Source organism: Chiloscyllium punctatum, chromosome 10, assembly GCF_047496795.1.
Source record: "Chiloscyllium punctatum isolate Juve2018m chromosome 10, sChiPun1.3, whole genome shotgun sequence".
In the NCBI taxonomy this organism is placed as follows: domain Eukaryota; kingdom Metazoa; phylum Chordata; class Chondrichthyes; order Orectolobiformes; family Hemiscylliidae; genus Chiloscyllium; species Chiloscyllium punctatum.
The window spans coordinates 56839850-56854154 of NC_092748.1; the positions used below are offsets into that span (position 1 = coordinate 56839850).

Consider the following 14305-nt stretch of genomic DNA (forward strand, 5'->3'; position numbering starts at 1 on the left):
AAATTCAGGTAGGAACATGGGGCACTTTACAACAGGAATAGGACATTTTTGGTTTATGTACCTTAACGCGACAAGAATAATTAAAAAGGAACTGTCAGAATATGGTGTGGAAAACTAAAGAAGAAATGTTTTGAAATGTTGTACAGTATTTTAGTGCATTGGCACAATTTGCCACAAAAATAAACTGGGATTAAGAAGATACAGACAAAAGGGGGAAAGGAGATTTCATAGGTCGCCTTGAATTTTCAGACAAGTGTTGGTCCAGTCCAGAACCAGACATTGTTTGATGGTGAATAAACTAGTGATATTACAACAAGTTGTTGAGAGAAGCTTTTGCTCTAACGCCATTTGTACAGTCCCCGTTGCATTATTTCTGCATGCCTGGATGGAAACAGAATGGTGAGGCCAGAGCTAATCAGTATTTTAACACTGACAAGGGAAAGAACAGTGAAAACAGCTGAAATAACCTTGTTGGAAATTTGAACTCACTTTTGGTTCCTATTCAAAATCTGGAAAATCAGGATGTCTGTTTACACTGGAATTGTTTGAAAGGCAAATAAATCATTAAATCATAGTGGTGCCATTATTGTATCATAATTAAACTTCTATGTATGTGTGGTATATATGAACTGCTAAAAAAAAAATGTGCAAAAGGGAAAAGACTCCACAAGCCTTTGTTCCATATTCCTTGAGCTGCTGAAATAAAGTGAATTCAAGACAGGCAAATCAGTATATTTTCTGTATTAGATAGGAGAATTTAATTGGCCTAACATTTTAAATCAGTGTTGATAAATGGCAAAGCAACGGTTTATTACCGGTTTACAAGAAAATAAGCTATTTTGTAGAAAGAGCTTAATTTTTATTTGATTCGAGGAAACATACCATTGTCACATTTGTTTTATCCGTGCGAACATTAGAGACATTTGCTGTACACGTAATAACATTATTTATAAACAATGAATACAAGGCAGTGAACATTTGAACTCTGAACAAAAATGTAACTTGATGTAATAGTTAGTTGACAAACGTATAAACATACATAAATTAAACTGAAACAATAAATTAAATATAGCGACACTTTTGGCACAGTATCAATTAAAGGACGGAAACTGATAAATGTATTAAGCTTTTTTTTTAAAAAAAAATTTTTATACTTGCTTAATAGTGCTAAACAAAAATCAGCATTCAGGGATTTCCACAGATTTCTGTAACAGAGTGGCTGTGTGTCACAATAACATGATGTTTGATACTTTTTTTCAAGTGTCTGGGGGCATGCTTCCCTGAGGGTTGAGGGATGGGGATGGACATGGACAGATATGATCAGAATTTTATAAAGTCAATTTGGTGCATTCTGGACACATTTTTCAATTTCTAAATCCAATTTTGTTTAGTTGAAAATAATTTTGATAGCAGAAGTTACAAAACATCCTAAAAAAGAATAAAACTCTGGTGTCGAGGTGTGCTTGCGGTTAACTAGTTGGGTGGTGCTTAATTAAACGAGTGTGTGTTACTAACAAGCACAGCAGGCTTCCACACCATGTTATCGAGAGTTGGTTGGGGCAACTAACACTTTGAGGTAGCACCTTCTAGGCAAACAGGACATGCCTATGTTCACTCAGCTTTAAAGGTTACACTGATTTTATATTAAAAGACTAAAACTTGATTATAATACTAACAAAAAAAGTTACAGGAAATGCTGGATTTGTTCCACAATTTTATCTTGTGCAGTTTGTGCTGTTTTCCAAGGTTTTGACCTAAAGTGGAAAGTTTAGAAATACCTTAAAAAGAAGTAACAATTAGTGAAAATATCAAATATTTTGTGCCATTATTTTGAAAAAAAACAACCTACTTATAGAATCTGAACAAACGTAACTTGTTTTAAAGATTTAAGGATCAACTCTGTGCTTAAATAGGGAAATTCTTGGCACAAATTCTTCTGCATTGTACACATAAGAATCTAGACAAAAGAAAACTGTTCTTTTAATAGAGAAGATATTTTGGTCATTATGAAACACATTATGAATTCCAAATCTTGGAAAAGGCAGGTATAATAACTGTAACATGGAATAAAGCATTCAGAATGGTCTTCCTCTGGAATGAAGGTAGCTAACTTACCATCCAATTTCAATAATTACTTTTATTACAAACCACACAGTGCCCAATTGTGCTGAAATTCAATAAATATTTTCTTTGATGGCAGTGAAAAGCGATTAGGATCGCCGTGGTTCCAACTTGTGAGACAACTGTGATAAAGTTCTCTGATTGTCAATTACATTAAGCTGTCGAACATATACACGGACATCCTGATGATTCTTGTTTGCAAGTGATGAATCTGGATCTGGTAAATAAAAATATTGTTAGCTGAACAAAATGACAAAGGACATTTAGAATCAGGCAGATATTTGTAAGAAATTAAAGAAGCAGCAGGAAAACTAAGTAAAAGGAAGTGATTGAGTGGTATAAGAGAGTACAAGTATGTTTTTTACATCATTGGGACTGGCTTGGATGGAAAATTAGATTTTTCTAATCCTGTATATTATCCTTCCAATTATCCAATATATAATACTTCTTTTATTAGAAGCACAAACAGTATATTTGCTTCTGTCAGAGTGGCTGCTGTGGACCTTCCACGTCATAATGAAGGAGATGATTACACTCTGAATTCCGCTGATTGAATAAAGAATATTTCAGTTGCTTAGCATTTCTTATCACTTTGAAAAGTGGAAGAATTGGCAGAGGATTTCTTTTTAAAATGGTCACTGCCTGCTGAGGTGACTTAGCTCAAACTTTCAAAGACCACAATTAAGTGAACAATCTCACTGAAAAAAGGTGAAAGCCTTACTGAAATATTTCCAAAGCAGTTGGTTCCCAATACAATTGTCTTCTCTACCTGCTTCAGTTGTTAAGTAGTCCTCCCTCATTTAATCCCTTACTTTGACTTGGTTCAGTGGAGTAGAGCTGGATCTCCCTGAACACTTGATCAGTAGTGAACTGCCTAGGAGTGATTGTTGAGCAAGGACAATTTGCTGAAGGGCCTCTAACTAGTACCACTGGATTACCAATGGACAGATTTCTCCTTCCATCACTTGCCTCAAGTAGACACAAAGTGAATATCACCCTTGAGTATAGTGTTATCATTTCTGACACTTAGAACTCCCTTTAGATATAAAATAGTTGAATGAGATTTGTGCCATTCTTTATAACTTCTCTCCTGAAGAAAGGCCAATAGGTAGAAATTCAAGATACTATTTTATAATCTCATTTCTTTCTACATCTTTTTCTAAATTGACAGACTGGCACGAGCTCAGAAAAGAAACAAAGTATCCGAGAAAAATTAATAGTCCATGAAGCCCATTCTCCTCCAGACCACACTTATCCCCAGAAACGCAAAGAGCTACATAAAACGTATATTACAAAAACATTTAAGCAAGCTGAAATTAATAAATTTAACTGGACCAAAGTGCATTCCGGGTACTTATAAAATTGGGAAATGCAGATATCTGAACTTGGTATGAATTACATTAGTCATTAGGCCACAATAAGAATAAAAAGTGAAGGGGATAAAATATTCATTTGCTGAATCATATGAGAAATGACAAAAGATTGTAAAATCATAAGGCACCTTTCATTAAGAAGAAAATGGTTTGCATGGACAAATTGGATTGCCAAATTAATCCCAAGATTAAAGGAGAAAAGATCTAAAAGTTTGTTGAGCTGATTCAGTGGAGTTCATTTGTTCCTGCTTCCTTACTGTGAAATTAACTTGTAAAGTCCTTCAGGAACTGAGAAGCAGCCTATTTTCTTCTCAAAAATATAGGATCCCTTCACACAGCTGGTGGAATAAGTATATTAGTCACCACCAGCTGGAGTACACAGTTTTAACAGCATTTATAAATATCATTTCAATCATGGTTATAGGTTTGGATCTCTTCACGTCTAGCTCCAGGAATCCTCAAGCAGAAAGTTAGAAGAGTAACAAATCAGAGAGCAGGAACAGGAGGCCCCGAATACCTGGCATTCGGCTCATTCAAAAATATTGACTTACTGAAGGGCTGACTTCTGCAGTGTCTGGCTGTCCTTACTGAGTTGCCAATCATATGCTGAAACAAAAATAAAAAGAAAAATTTAAGTCATGCGAACCACTAATATATATAAATCTTATTGAATATTCATTTTGTATGGATGCTCATCTTCGGAAAAAACTGGTTTTGGAATCAGTACTAATTTTAGTGGAACATGAAGCGAGAGCAAAGGAATTTCAATGTCTGATTCACCTGTGCACATTCTTTTTGATGTAGGAAGCATCTAAACTTTGTGCTGCTTGCTAATTTAAATGATAGTAGAATGCAGCAAGGGAGTGGCAGGAGAGGAGGGAAAAATCAGCAGATTTAAATACTAAATATTACTCATTTTGTAAAATACGGACAACTCCTGAAGAGGAATCACGTATTAAATTCCAGATAGGTTTGTTCCCGATTGGCACTGCATGAACATGTAGCCTGAAACTCTGGGAGCTGAATTCTCCCATGTCCCATTACACAAAATGTGATCCAACAACCTATGCGCCTAGACTTTTATGACACACAGGTATTCTGCATTGGCCTCCTCTCATCCCCCTTCATCTTTTCCAATCAGTATATCCAATTTGAAAAGCTAGAAAGGTGTTTGTGAAGTTAGCTGTAGCAGAAGGTACAAAGTAAATTGAAAAATGAATATAGAATCTTCAATATTAGATACTGAATATCCCATCTAAAGAATGAAATGCTATGCTACATCATTTAGTATAAATAATAGCATAGAACACTAAAAACCACATTTTTAAAAAACCCAAACAATTTTAAAGAGTCGAAATAGTTAATTTGCAAGAAAGTGAAAATTCCTTTCTGTGCTTTCCCCCCCAAAATATATCTTGAAGCTTACCATTTTTTCAAAATTGATAAGGCTATCCCTGAGTGTATTGTTGCCTTCATGGGTAAATGTCATGTCTGTGAAGAAAGAAGCAATCAGCAAACAATTTCTTCCAATTGTAAAAGACCTCAAGCTGGCATTACATTCTTCACACATTCCTGAACTGATTAAATTAATTAGGAAACATGACTTAACCAGCTTTAGTTAAGTATTATAATTATTGCTTATTCTTATTTAACTGTTGTGGATGAAATTATTAAAGCAATAAAAACAATCTATGCTTAACAGCTTGATAAATAACATTTGCAATGCAAAAGGAAGGAAGTATGATTGAATTACCTTTTATAAGTAAAGGCATGAAGGGAATGATTGGTGGCTCCAGTTTAGCTACTGTAAGTCTGTATGCCCTATGGTTCCTGGAAGGATCCTACAGAAATGTTTTTTAGTATTTAATAGTCATATTGATTAACTGACTGCAGCAAGTATTCTCAACAGATTTATGTTAAGTGGAATACAATTTTTTACATAAGTATAAAATAAATACCACAGCTTTAAACAAAGATGAATTTTCAAAACAATGATGATTTTCAGGAGGTAGAAAAAAACCCCAAAATATGCTATATTCCTTTTTAAAAGGCCTGTATTTATTGAGAAAATTCAAGATCTACACTGATTTTTGCAGGACAGTTTTTGCTGTGCTTGATCAAAAAAGATTGTTAGAAACAATACTTTGTGCACACTTAAAAGATGAAGAAAATTTCACGTCCCACTTCAGGACGACAGGACATAATCCAGGCTTTCAACTAGTGCAGTGCAGATGGGAAGTTATCAAATATATCATCCCTAATTAAGTTAAAAAATAAGCATCATCAGCTTTCAAATGAATGTGAAAGATCCTAATATGCTATTTCAGAAAGTCTCACCAACATTCAACCAATATCCCAACACAGATTATCTGGCCATCTGACTATTGTTTGTGGTAAATAGTTACATGATGATTTGCAGTTACATATGCCTAAAGAACACCTCAAAAATCATTCATTGATTGTGAAAGATTTTGAGGCATGAGGAGGATGTAAAAAAACAAATGAAATGCAAATAAATAGATTCTTGATTACTAAGGGGATGAAAGATAATGGGGGATAGGCAGAAATGTAGAGTGGAGGTTAAACATTAGGTCTGATCTTATTGAATGGCAGAGCAGGCTTGAAGGGATAAGTGACCTACTCCTGCTCCTTATCTATACACTCATATGTAACGTAACATAATAATCCATAAATATAATGCACACAGATCAGGATCAGATTTGCAGAAAAGTCTGCATCAATTTGGGAGTGTGTGGGCACTAAGTGGCATGGAAGCAGGGTGGATACACATTGTTCCCATTGGGCAGTGGCAAGGGAAAGGCACAATCTCAAAATAATAGCAACTGAGATGAGGGGACTTGAACTAACAGGATGGAATGATCCGAGTAGAGGATTTAAAGAAGCACTATTGCAATAAAGATACAAATTGACGACAAATTTTCGGGACCTCTGTGATACCCGAATATAATAGTCTTGGTTATCTTTATCAATACACTTAAAATAACTATAAAGGTTAAAGCTTACGCACCATTAAGCTTTCAAATTCTGAATAGATTTTCTTGAATTTACTGGGAAGTTTCTGTTAAAAAAAAATAGGAAGGAGAATTTTATTTTGTATTAAAAATTCAGTGCTTAACGAAAGATGCCTTGGGCAGCAATATATTTTTGTAAAATCAATATTACAAACTGCGAAATCTACATTACATTTCCAAATGCTTATTTCAAGAGTCATGTTATTAATTCAATGCATCATAAACTGTTACTGAGAAAACTTTAATTGAAGTATAATTTACTTTGTCTGAGTACATAGATTTCCTAAACTCCCATCCTTTACTATATGCTCACAAATCCCTTCAGGACCAGCCAGATAAGTGACTAGTTTCCTACATGTTTTCTGCACCATGAAGGAACATATAATGAAAGTCATTAGGAGGCTGCTCCACATCCACTGGAGGTAGCTGCTGGTCCTGGGTTTCCAGGTACATGTTTCAGTATAGCTGACACTGACAACAGCTTTTGAGCCTGGATCCATTGAGCTGATGTGGGCAAGATCAGAAATAAAGTAACTCCTCAGTCACATGATCAGTCATGAGCCATAGCACTTACAAACAACATTTAACCAACAACCTCAAATCCTTTTGACATGGAGGCCCAAATAAGTAGGGCAGCAGGATGTCTCTACATGGATCTTGATTCAGGTGAATGGTGCATAATCTGTGTAGCACACAGAGACCAGTGTGGTAGGAAAAGTGAGCCTATCCACGCCGCCCCCCCCCCCCCCAATTATCTTATAAACAAAGCTGGCTTTCTTGGTAATCTGAAAACTTTATCATCCTAGGGGTGAGGAAAGCAGCTCCAGGACCTTACACAGCCTGAGAGATCTCTGAATGTGTTGGTGAATTTTGGAACTGACACTTTACGGCTGACTTCACAGGCATTACAGGATTATTTTGTCAAGATTTCTGGCATGACTAAACGTAGCCTCTGACCAGGATTTTTCTTCTTCAACATAGTTGGTCATTACATGAGGTTCACATGGAGGGTTTTGAGTGTGCAGGTATTTTTATCCTAAACATGACTGCCTTATACATGCCACTGCTCCTTGAAGGACCTCACACCACTGAATGGAGCCTGCTCCCTCAGACAACAAAAATAAGTCTACTCTGGGTGTGTTGTAGCCAGTTTGAGATTATTGGTCAATGACACTGCTGTTGGTCTGACGTCATGTGTAGTTTAGTAGGATAGCAGCTTCCTTTCCTAAAGGACGTTAGTGAACAAAATGGGTTTTTCTGACAATTGATAATACTCAACATTCCAGATTTTTACTGAATTCAAATTCCATCATCTGCCATGGCAGAATTTAAACCGAAGTCCCCAGAACATTACCTAAATCTCTGGATTAACGGCCCAGTGATAATACCATGCGGCCATCACCTCCCCTTGATCTTCCAACTGTACTTAACTTTTCACCTCACTTAAAGACCAGGACCCTCAGCCTACAGCTTAGTTTTCCAAACATCATTATGCACAATTCCCCATTGAAGTGAAGGTGGTGGTAACCAATGTCTCTTAGATAGTATCCCACCCCCTCCCATACTCTTATTGTCTCCCACCTTCATATGTTAAAGTTACTCTCTATCACAATTATCTCCCATGCTACATCACAGCCTGCTGCTTCCAAACCCCAGGAATCACTTCCTCAATATCCTCTCCCCAGCAGTGCTCCACGTAACCAACCTTGAGTGTCAATGAATAGATCCCCAGGACTGACTATGCCCACCCCTGCCTGGATGACCTGAGTAACCAGACCCCTGACTGTGCAGCTCCCTGACTCATTTACCACTAATCCCTGCACTAGACCTGCCTGTGGCTCACTCCTCAGACTGCAATGATACAAATACCTAAGGCCAAACATTCCAAACAACCAAACAACAGTGTCCAGCCACCTGGACTAATGATGCCTTCACCGATTGTGGTGGCACCCTTTTACTGACAATAGTTCGCCAGAACACTCAGACTTTGAGAGATGCCTAATGTGTTGAAACAGGGACAGTGCATTTGCTGCAGTAAGCTGCTGACATATACAAAGGGTGTGACATTGATGTAGTATGACATCACACAGTAACCTTCCAGTAAGATGGTGGTAGAGTAGGGCTTCAGAAACTGGGGCTTATCTGCTCCATCCACTTTTTTTTTTGTTTCTTTTCCACCCTCTTATTTATTTTTCTTTATCATCTTATTTTACCTACCTCTTGAAGAGCGCGATCTTCAGTGACTAGGCCTCAGTGTGGACTCGCAACAGTGCTGGAGAGTGTTTAGGTTCCTGGTGGCTTCTGCATCGACCAGGTGGTCCTGTGCTGACTCATGTCTGTTACATTAGAGGAGACTTTGTATCCCAGCAGTGGAATACAAACTCTCCAGCCCAGGTTTGCGGAGGCAGTAATGGGAGGTGAGTAAGAGGGTCAACAGCATCAGCAAAGTCAGATAGTGGCAAGGGCATCGGTGAAGGCGAGACAGCGCTAGAGCAGTGCTTTTTGTTCTAAGTGGTAGTGATGCAGCAAAGGGAAATTGTACCTGCCCTTCATGGCTCATGGTGGAGCGTTTAACAAGGACTGTAAAGCTGAACACATTTCTTTATTCTTCTGCCTTTATATTCTGTGTTTTAGTTTATTTTTCTGTATTTTAAGTTGGTGCTGGAGCACAATGATACAACACTTTGCACTGTATTTCGGAACAAAATGACTAACAATAAATTAATCAAATAACCTGTCCATCTCCTTAACTGATAATTGCTAAAAAGCATAAGCCGCCTAGCTTTTTGTCTGTACGAAAATGCAAGGCAAGGAAAAGTAGAAATGGTGAGAGCGTCCAAGCAAGCACAAAATGAGCTGAGGGCCGAGAAAGCAAGCCAAGAGCCCGGGGATGCATTCTGTTCAGATGCCTGACATCGGTGTCTGTTCATGCAGGCAAAATGCCCTGGCAGCAGGATTGCAATGAAAGATATTGGTGCGAAACTGAAGTGTGTCCCACATGAGTCAGACATGCCATGATGTTTTTCATGTACACTGATGTCGAAAATACTTACATGCAGAGGTTTGTTGTTGCAAACAGCAAATGTACAGCTTTTGATCAAGGATTGTCAGATATTCAAGTACCACATTCAGCCCAAAGCACAAAGGACACCTCTCCAAACTTCACCTTCATTGCGTACAATTTGGTTTCCCTCAAATAGGAATGTTACCAAAATATTTACTCACCAGTCACATGACTCAGTAGCTCCTAACAAAGGGAATAATTCTCCTGAATGGAGTTCCCATCACCACACTGAACATTTGCCAGTGTCTGCTCATATGAATTTGAAAAACAATTTCCACATTAGTAGTTAACTTCTCTTGCAGCATCTTCTTAATATCAACTGATGTATTGTCAATTCACTGTATAACTGGACTATCAGAGTGTGGAATTTTGTCGATCTCTTCTGTGGCATTATCTCCTAAGGCTCAATTTAGGTTTCAGCATGTGCCTGAAACTTCTATGATTTCGGGACAAGTTCAGCCACCAGGCAACTAGACTCTTGAACTTCATCTGATATGTGCACACACACACACACACACACACCAACAGAGTGTCTCTTCTTGAGGTTTTATTCCCTCAAGCTCTTGAAGTACTGCAAGTCTTTGAGATGGATGTGTCATTTGTAAATGGCATCTTAACTTCATTGGTACCATCAAAATGTTTGCCAACTTCTCCCTGCAGATAAGACATTCAGCTAAGAGGTAAGCAGCATCTCCTGTTCATGTAAATCCAGAGGCCTGTCTCTGAACAGTCCTTACTTTTTTTTGCCTTTAGGTTGAGATAGTTCATCAACTGAATTAGCAAAAGAATCACCCATTTTATCAAGATGCAACTTTGAATTCCTCTTGGAAACGAAGATTTAGATAAGTGTAGAATGAAAAAAACTCCAAAAGTACTCACTCATTTTAAAACTTGTGTTAGCATGGAAATGTGCCCAGGCAGACAGGTCAGTTTGCCAGCTGTTTTAATGGCATACCTCTCTACTGTACACACACAGGACCAAAACTTTGTTATGAGAAGAAACTGTGCATGCACAAGTGACAAATCTCCACGCAGTCGATGTGTCAGATGCCTTGAAACAAAGTGGTCCTGCAAATTCTGCATCACATTACTCACCTTGTCATGGTACACTAGTTGAAAGCTGCTGCCCTTGTACAAGTAGAGTCAGGTGTACAGTACGGAAACAGTCCCTTCAGTCTAACTTGCCCACACTGACCAGATATCCTTACCTAATTAGTCCCATTTGCGAGCACTTGGCCCATAACCTTCTAAACCCTTCGTATTCATATACACATCCAGATGACTTAAATGCTGTAATTGTACCAGCCTCCACCACTTCCGCTGGCAGCTCATTCCATATATGCATCACCTTCTGCATGGAAATGTTGCCCCTTAGATCTCTTTTATATCTTTTCCCTCTCACCCTAAACCTATGCCCTCTAGTTCTGGATTCCTCCACCCCAGGGAAGAGACTTTGCCTATTTATCCTATCCATGCCCCTCGTGATTTTGTAAACCTCCGAGGTCACCCCTCAGCCTCCGACACTCCACGGAAAACAGCCCCAGCCTGTTCAGCCTCTCCCTATAGCTCAGATCCTCCAACCCTGGCAAAATTCTTGTAAATCTTTTCTAAATCCTTTCAAGTTTCACAATATCCTTCCAATAGGAAGGAGACCAGAATTGCACGCAATATTCCAAATGTGGCCTAACCAATGTCCTGTACAGCCGCAACTTGACCTTCGAACTCTTATACTCAATGGTCTGACCAATAAAGGAAAGCATACCAAATGCCTTCTTCAATATCCTATGACTCTACTTTCAAGGAACTATGAACCTGCACACTAAGATCTATTTGTTCAGCATAGCTGTTCAGAGCATATACAGAAAATTGGACTCCCCTGAGAAAATGGTGAGAATGGGAATTAGGCTTTCTATGAAAAGGGAAGAGGAGTCTAGCACCAGAGGTTTAAGGGTGAGAGGGGAAAGAAAGAGGATACCTAAAAGGGCAACTTTTTCATGCAGAGGATAGTATGTGCATGGAGTGAGCTGCCAGAGGAATTGGTGGAGGCTGGTACAATTGCAACATTTAAAAGACACCTGGATGGGTATATGAATAGGAAGGGTTTGGAGGGATATGGGGCAGGTGCTGGCAGATGGGACTAGATTAGGTTGGGATATCTGGTCAGCATGGACTAGTTGGGCCGAAAGGGTCTGTTTCTGTGTTGTACATCTCTATGACTCGAAAAGGCATCTGGAGGGGTACATGAATAGGAAGCGTTTAGACAGATGTGGGCCAAATATTGGCAAATGGGATTAGATTAATTTAGGATCTCTGGTTGGCATGGACAGAAAGGGTCTGTTTCCATGCTGACTCCAACTACCTCACTATTGTCAAAGTCATTCAAAGGCTGAATGTGCCATTCCTAAATCCAATGTAGTAACTGATGAAAGACTGTTCTGTGGGATACACCCTAGGATCCTCTGCAATTGCAGCAGGAACAAAAAGATAGTCTAAGATACATCACTTACTAATAATCAAGGAAAACAAATTCTTAATATGTCCAGAATACTCACAATGTGGGTCTAGTCAGTATTAGAGTCAAATCCATTTGATACCTCATTTTCAAACACTTTAATATCTATTCTACATGCAAAAATAAAGCGAACATTTGTGCCAAATAGTTCTCAACTGAAGATCATTTTGAACTTGTAGTTAATCTAAAAGGAATTTGTGTGATGAGCTTCGAAGAGCTGATAACTCTTGAACCATGGAAAGCTATGGACACTGAACATGAAACAATTCAGAATAGATGGTAATACGATACTTATATCCAGTGATACAATCCCAGAATTTGGAAAGGGGGGTAAGTTTGGAGAGACTGACCAACCAGGGATGTTGAGACTTTGTAAGGGCTACGAGGAGGACAATAGACAATAGGTGCAGGAGTAGGCTATTCTGCCCTTCGAACCTGCACCATTCATTATGATCATGGCTGATCATCCTTAATCAGTATCCTGTTCCTGCCTTCTCTCCATAACTCTTGATTCCACTATCCTTGAGAGCTCTATCCAACTCTTTCTTAAAGGAATCCAGAGACTGGGCCTCCACTGCCTTCTGGGGCAGACCATTCCACACACCCACCACTCTCTGGGTGAAGTTTCTCCTCTCTCTGTCCTAAATGGCCTACCCCTTATTTTTGAGCGGTGTCCTCTGGTTCGGGACTCACCCATCAGCGGTAACATGCTTCCTGCCTCCAGAGTGTCCAATCCTTTAATAATCTTATACGTCTCAGATCCCCTCAGTCTTCTAACCTCAAGGTATACAAGCCCAGTTGCTCCAATCTTTCAACATAAGATAGTCCCACCATTCCAAGAATTGACCTCATGAAATTATGCTGCACTCCCTCAATGGCCAGAAATGTCTTTCCTCAGATTTGGAGACCGGAACTGCACACAATATTCCAGGTGAGGTCTCACCAGGGCCCTGTACAGCTGCAGAAGAACCACTTTGCTTCTATACTCAATCCCTCTTGTTATGAAGGCCAGCATGCTATTAGCTTTCTTCACTACCTGCTGTACCTGCATACTTGGCTTCATTGACTGGTGTACAAGAACACTCAGATCTCTTTGTACTGCCCCTTTACCTAAATTGACTTCATTTTCAGTAATAATCTGCCTTCCTGTTCTTGCCAAAGTGGACAACCATACATTTATCCACATTAAACTACATCTGCCATGCATCTGTCCACTCACCTAACCTGTCCAGGTCACCCTGTAATCTCCTAACATCCTCATCACATTTCACCCTGCCACCAAGCTTAGTATCATCAGCAAATTTGCTAATGTTATTACTAATACCATCTTCTATATCATAACTTATATTGTAAAAAAGCTGTGGTCCCAGCACTGATCCCTGTGGTACCCCACTGGTCACCGCCTGCCATTCTGAAAGGGAGCCGTTTATCACTACTCTTTGTTTCCTGTCAGCCAACCAATTTTCAATCCAAGTTAGTACTTTGCCCCCAATACCATGCGCCCTAATTTTGCTCACTAACCTCCTATGTGGGACTTTATCAAAGGCTTTCTGAAAGTCCAGGTACACTACATCCACTGGATCTCCCTCATCCATCTTCAGAGTTACATCCTCAAAATATTCCAGAAGATTAGTCAAGCATGATTTCCCCTTCGCAAATCCATGCTGACTCTGACCTATCCTGTTACTGCTATCCAGATGTGTCGTAATTTTATCCTTTATAATTGACTCCAGCATCTTTCCCACCACTTAGGTCAGACTAACAGGTCTATAATTTCCTGCTTTCTCTCGCTCCTTTTTTAAAAGGTGGTACAACATTAGTCACCCTCCAATCTGCAGGAACTGATCCTGAATCTATTGAACTCTGGAAAATAATCATTACTGCATTCACGATTTCTAGAGCCACCTCCTTCAGTACCCTGGGATGTAGACCATCAGACCCCAGGGACTTATCAGCCTTCAGACCTAACAGTCTCTCCAATACCAATTCCTGGCAAATGTAAATTCCCTTAAGTTCAGGTCCTTCAGCCACTGTTCCCTCGTAGATTGCTTGTGTCTTCCCCAGTGAACACAGATCTGAAGTACCAATTCAACTCTTCTGCCATTTCTTTGTTCCCTGTAATATATTCCCCTGTTTCTGTCTTCAAGGGCCCAATTTTAGACTTAACAATTTTGTTTTCCCCTTTCACATACCTAAAAAAGCT

The 14305-nt window shown here is 39.1% G+C and overlaps 1 protein-coding gene across 5 annotated transcripts in view; it reads right to left on the reverse strand.

Annotated features, from left to right (window-relative positions):
- Window positions 1–610: 610 nt before the first annotated feature.
- rapgef4a (Rap guanine nucleotide exchange factor 4a) overlaps window positions 611–14305 on the reverse strand; it is a 289463-nt gene continuing 275768 nt past the window's right edge. For 3 of the 5 annotated variants that reach the window (XM_072579212.1, XM_072579215.1, XM_072579214.1), the window contains 5 exons: window positions 6523–6573; window positions 5248–5335; window positions 4921–4985; window positions 4046–4100; window positions 613–2338 (listed from right to left, as the gene is read on the reverse strand). In XM_072579212.1, the coding sequence (XP_072435313.1) occupies window positions 2211–2338; window positions 4046–4100; window positions 4921–4985; window positions 5248–5335; window positions 6523–6573 (387 nt within the window). In that variant the 3' untranslated portion in view covers window positions 613–2210. Of the gene's footprint in view, window positions 2339–4045; window positions 4101–4920; window positions 4986–5247; window positions 5336–6522; window positions 6574–14305 lie in introns of all 5 variants that reach the window. The other 2 variants (XM_072579213.1, XM_072579211.1) reach the window with 2 other exon arrangements.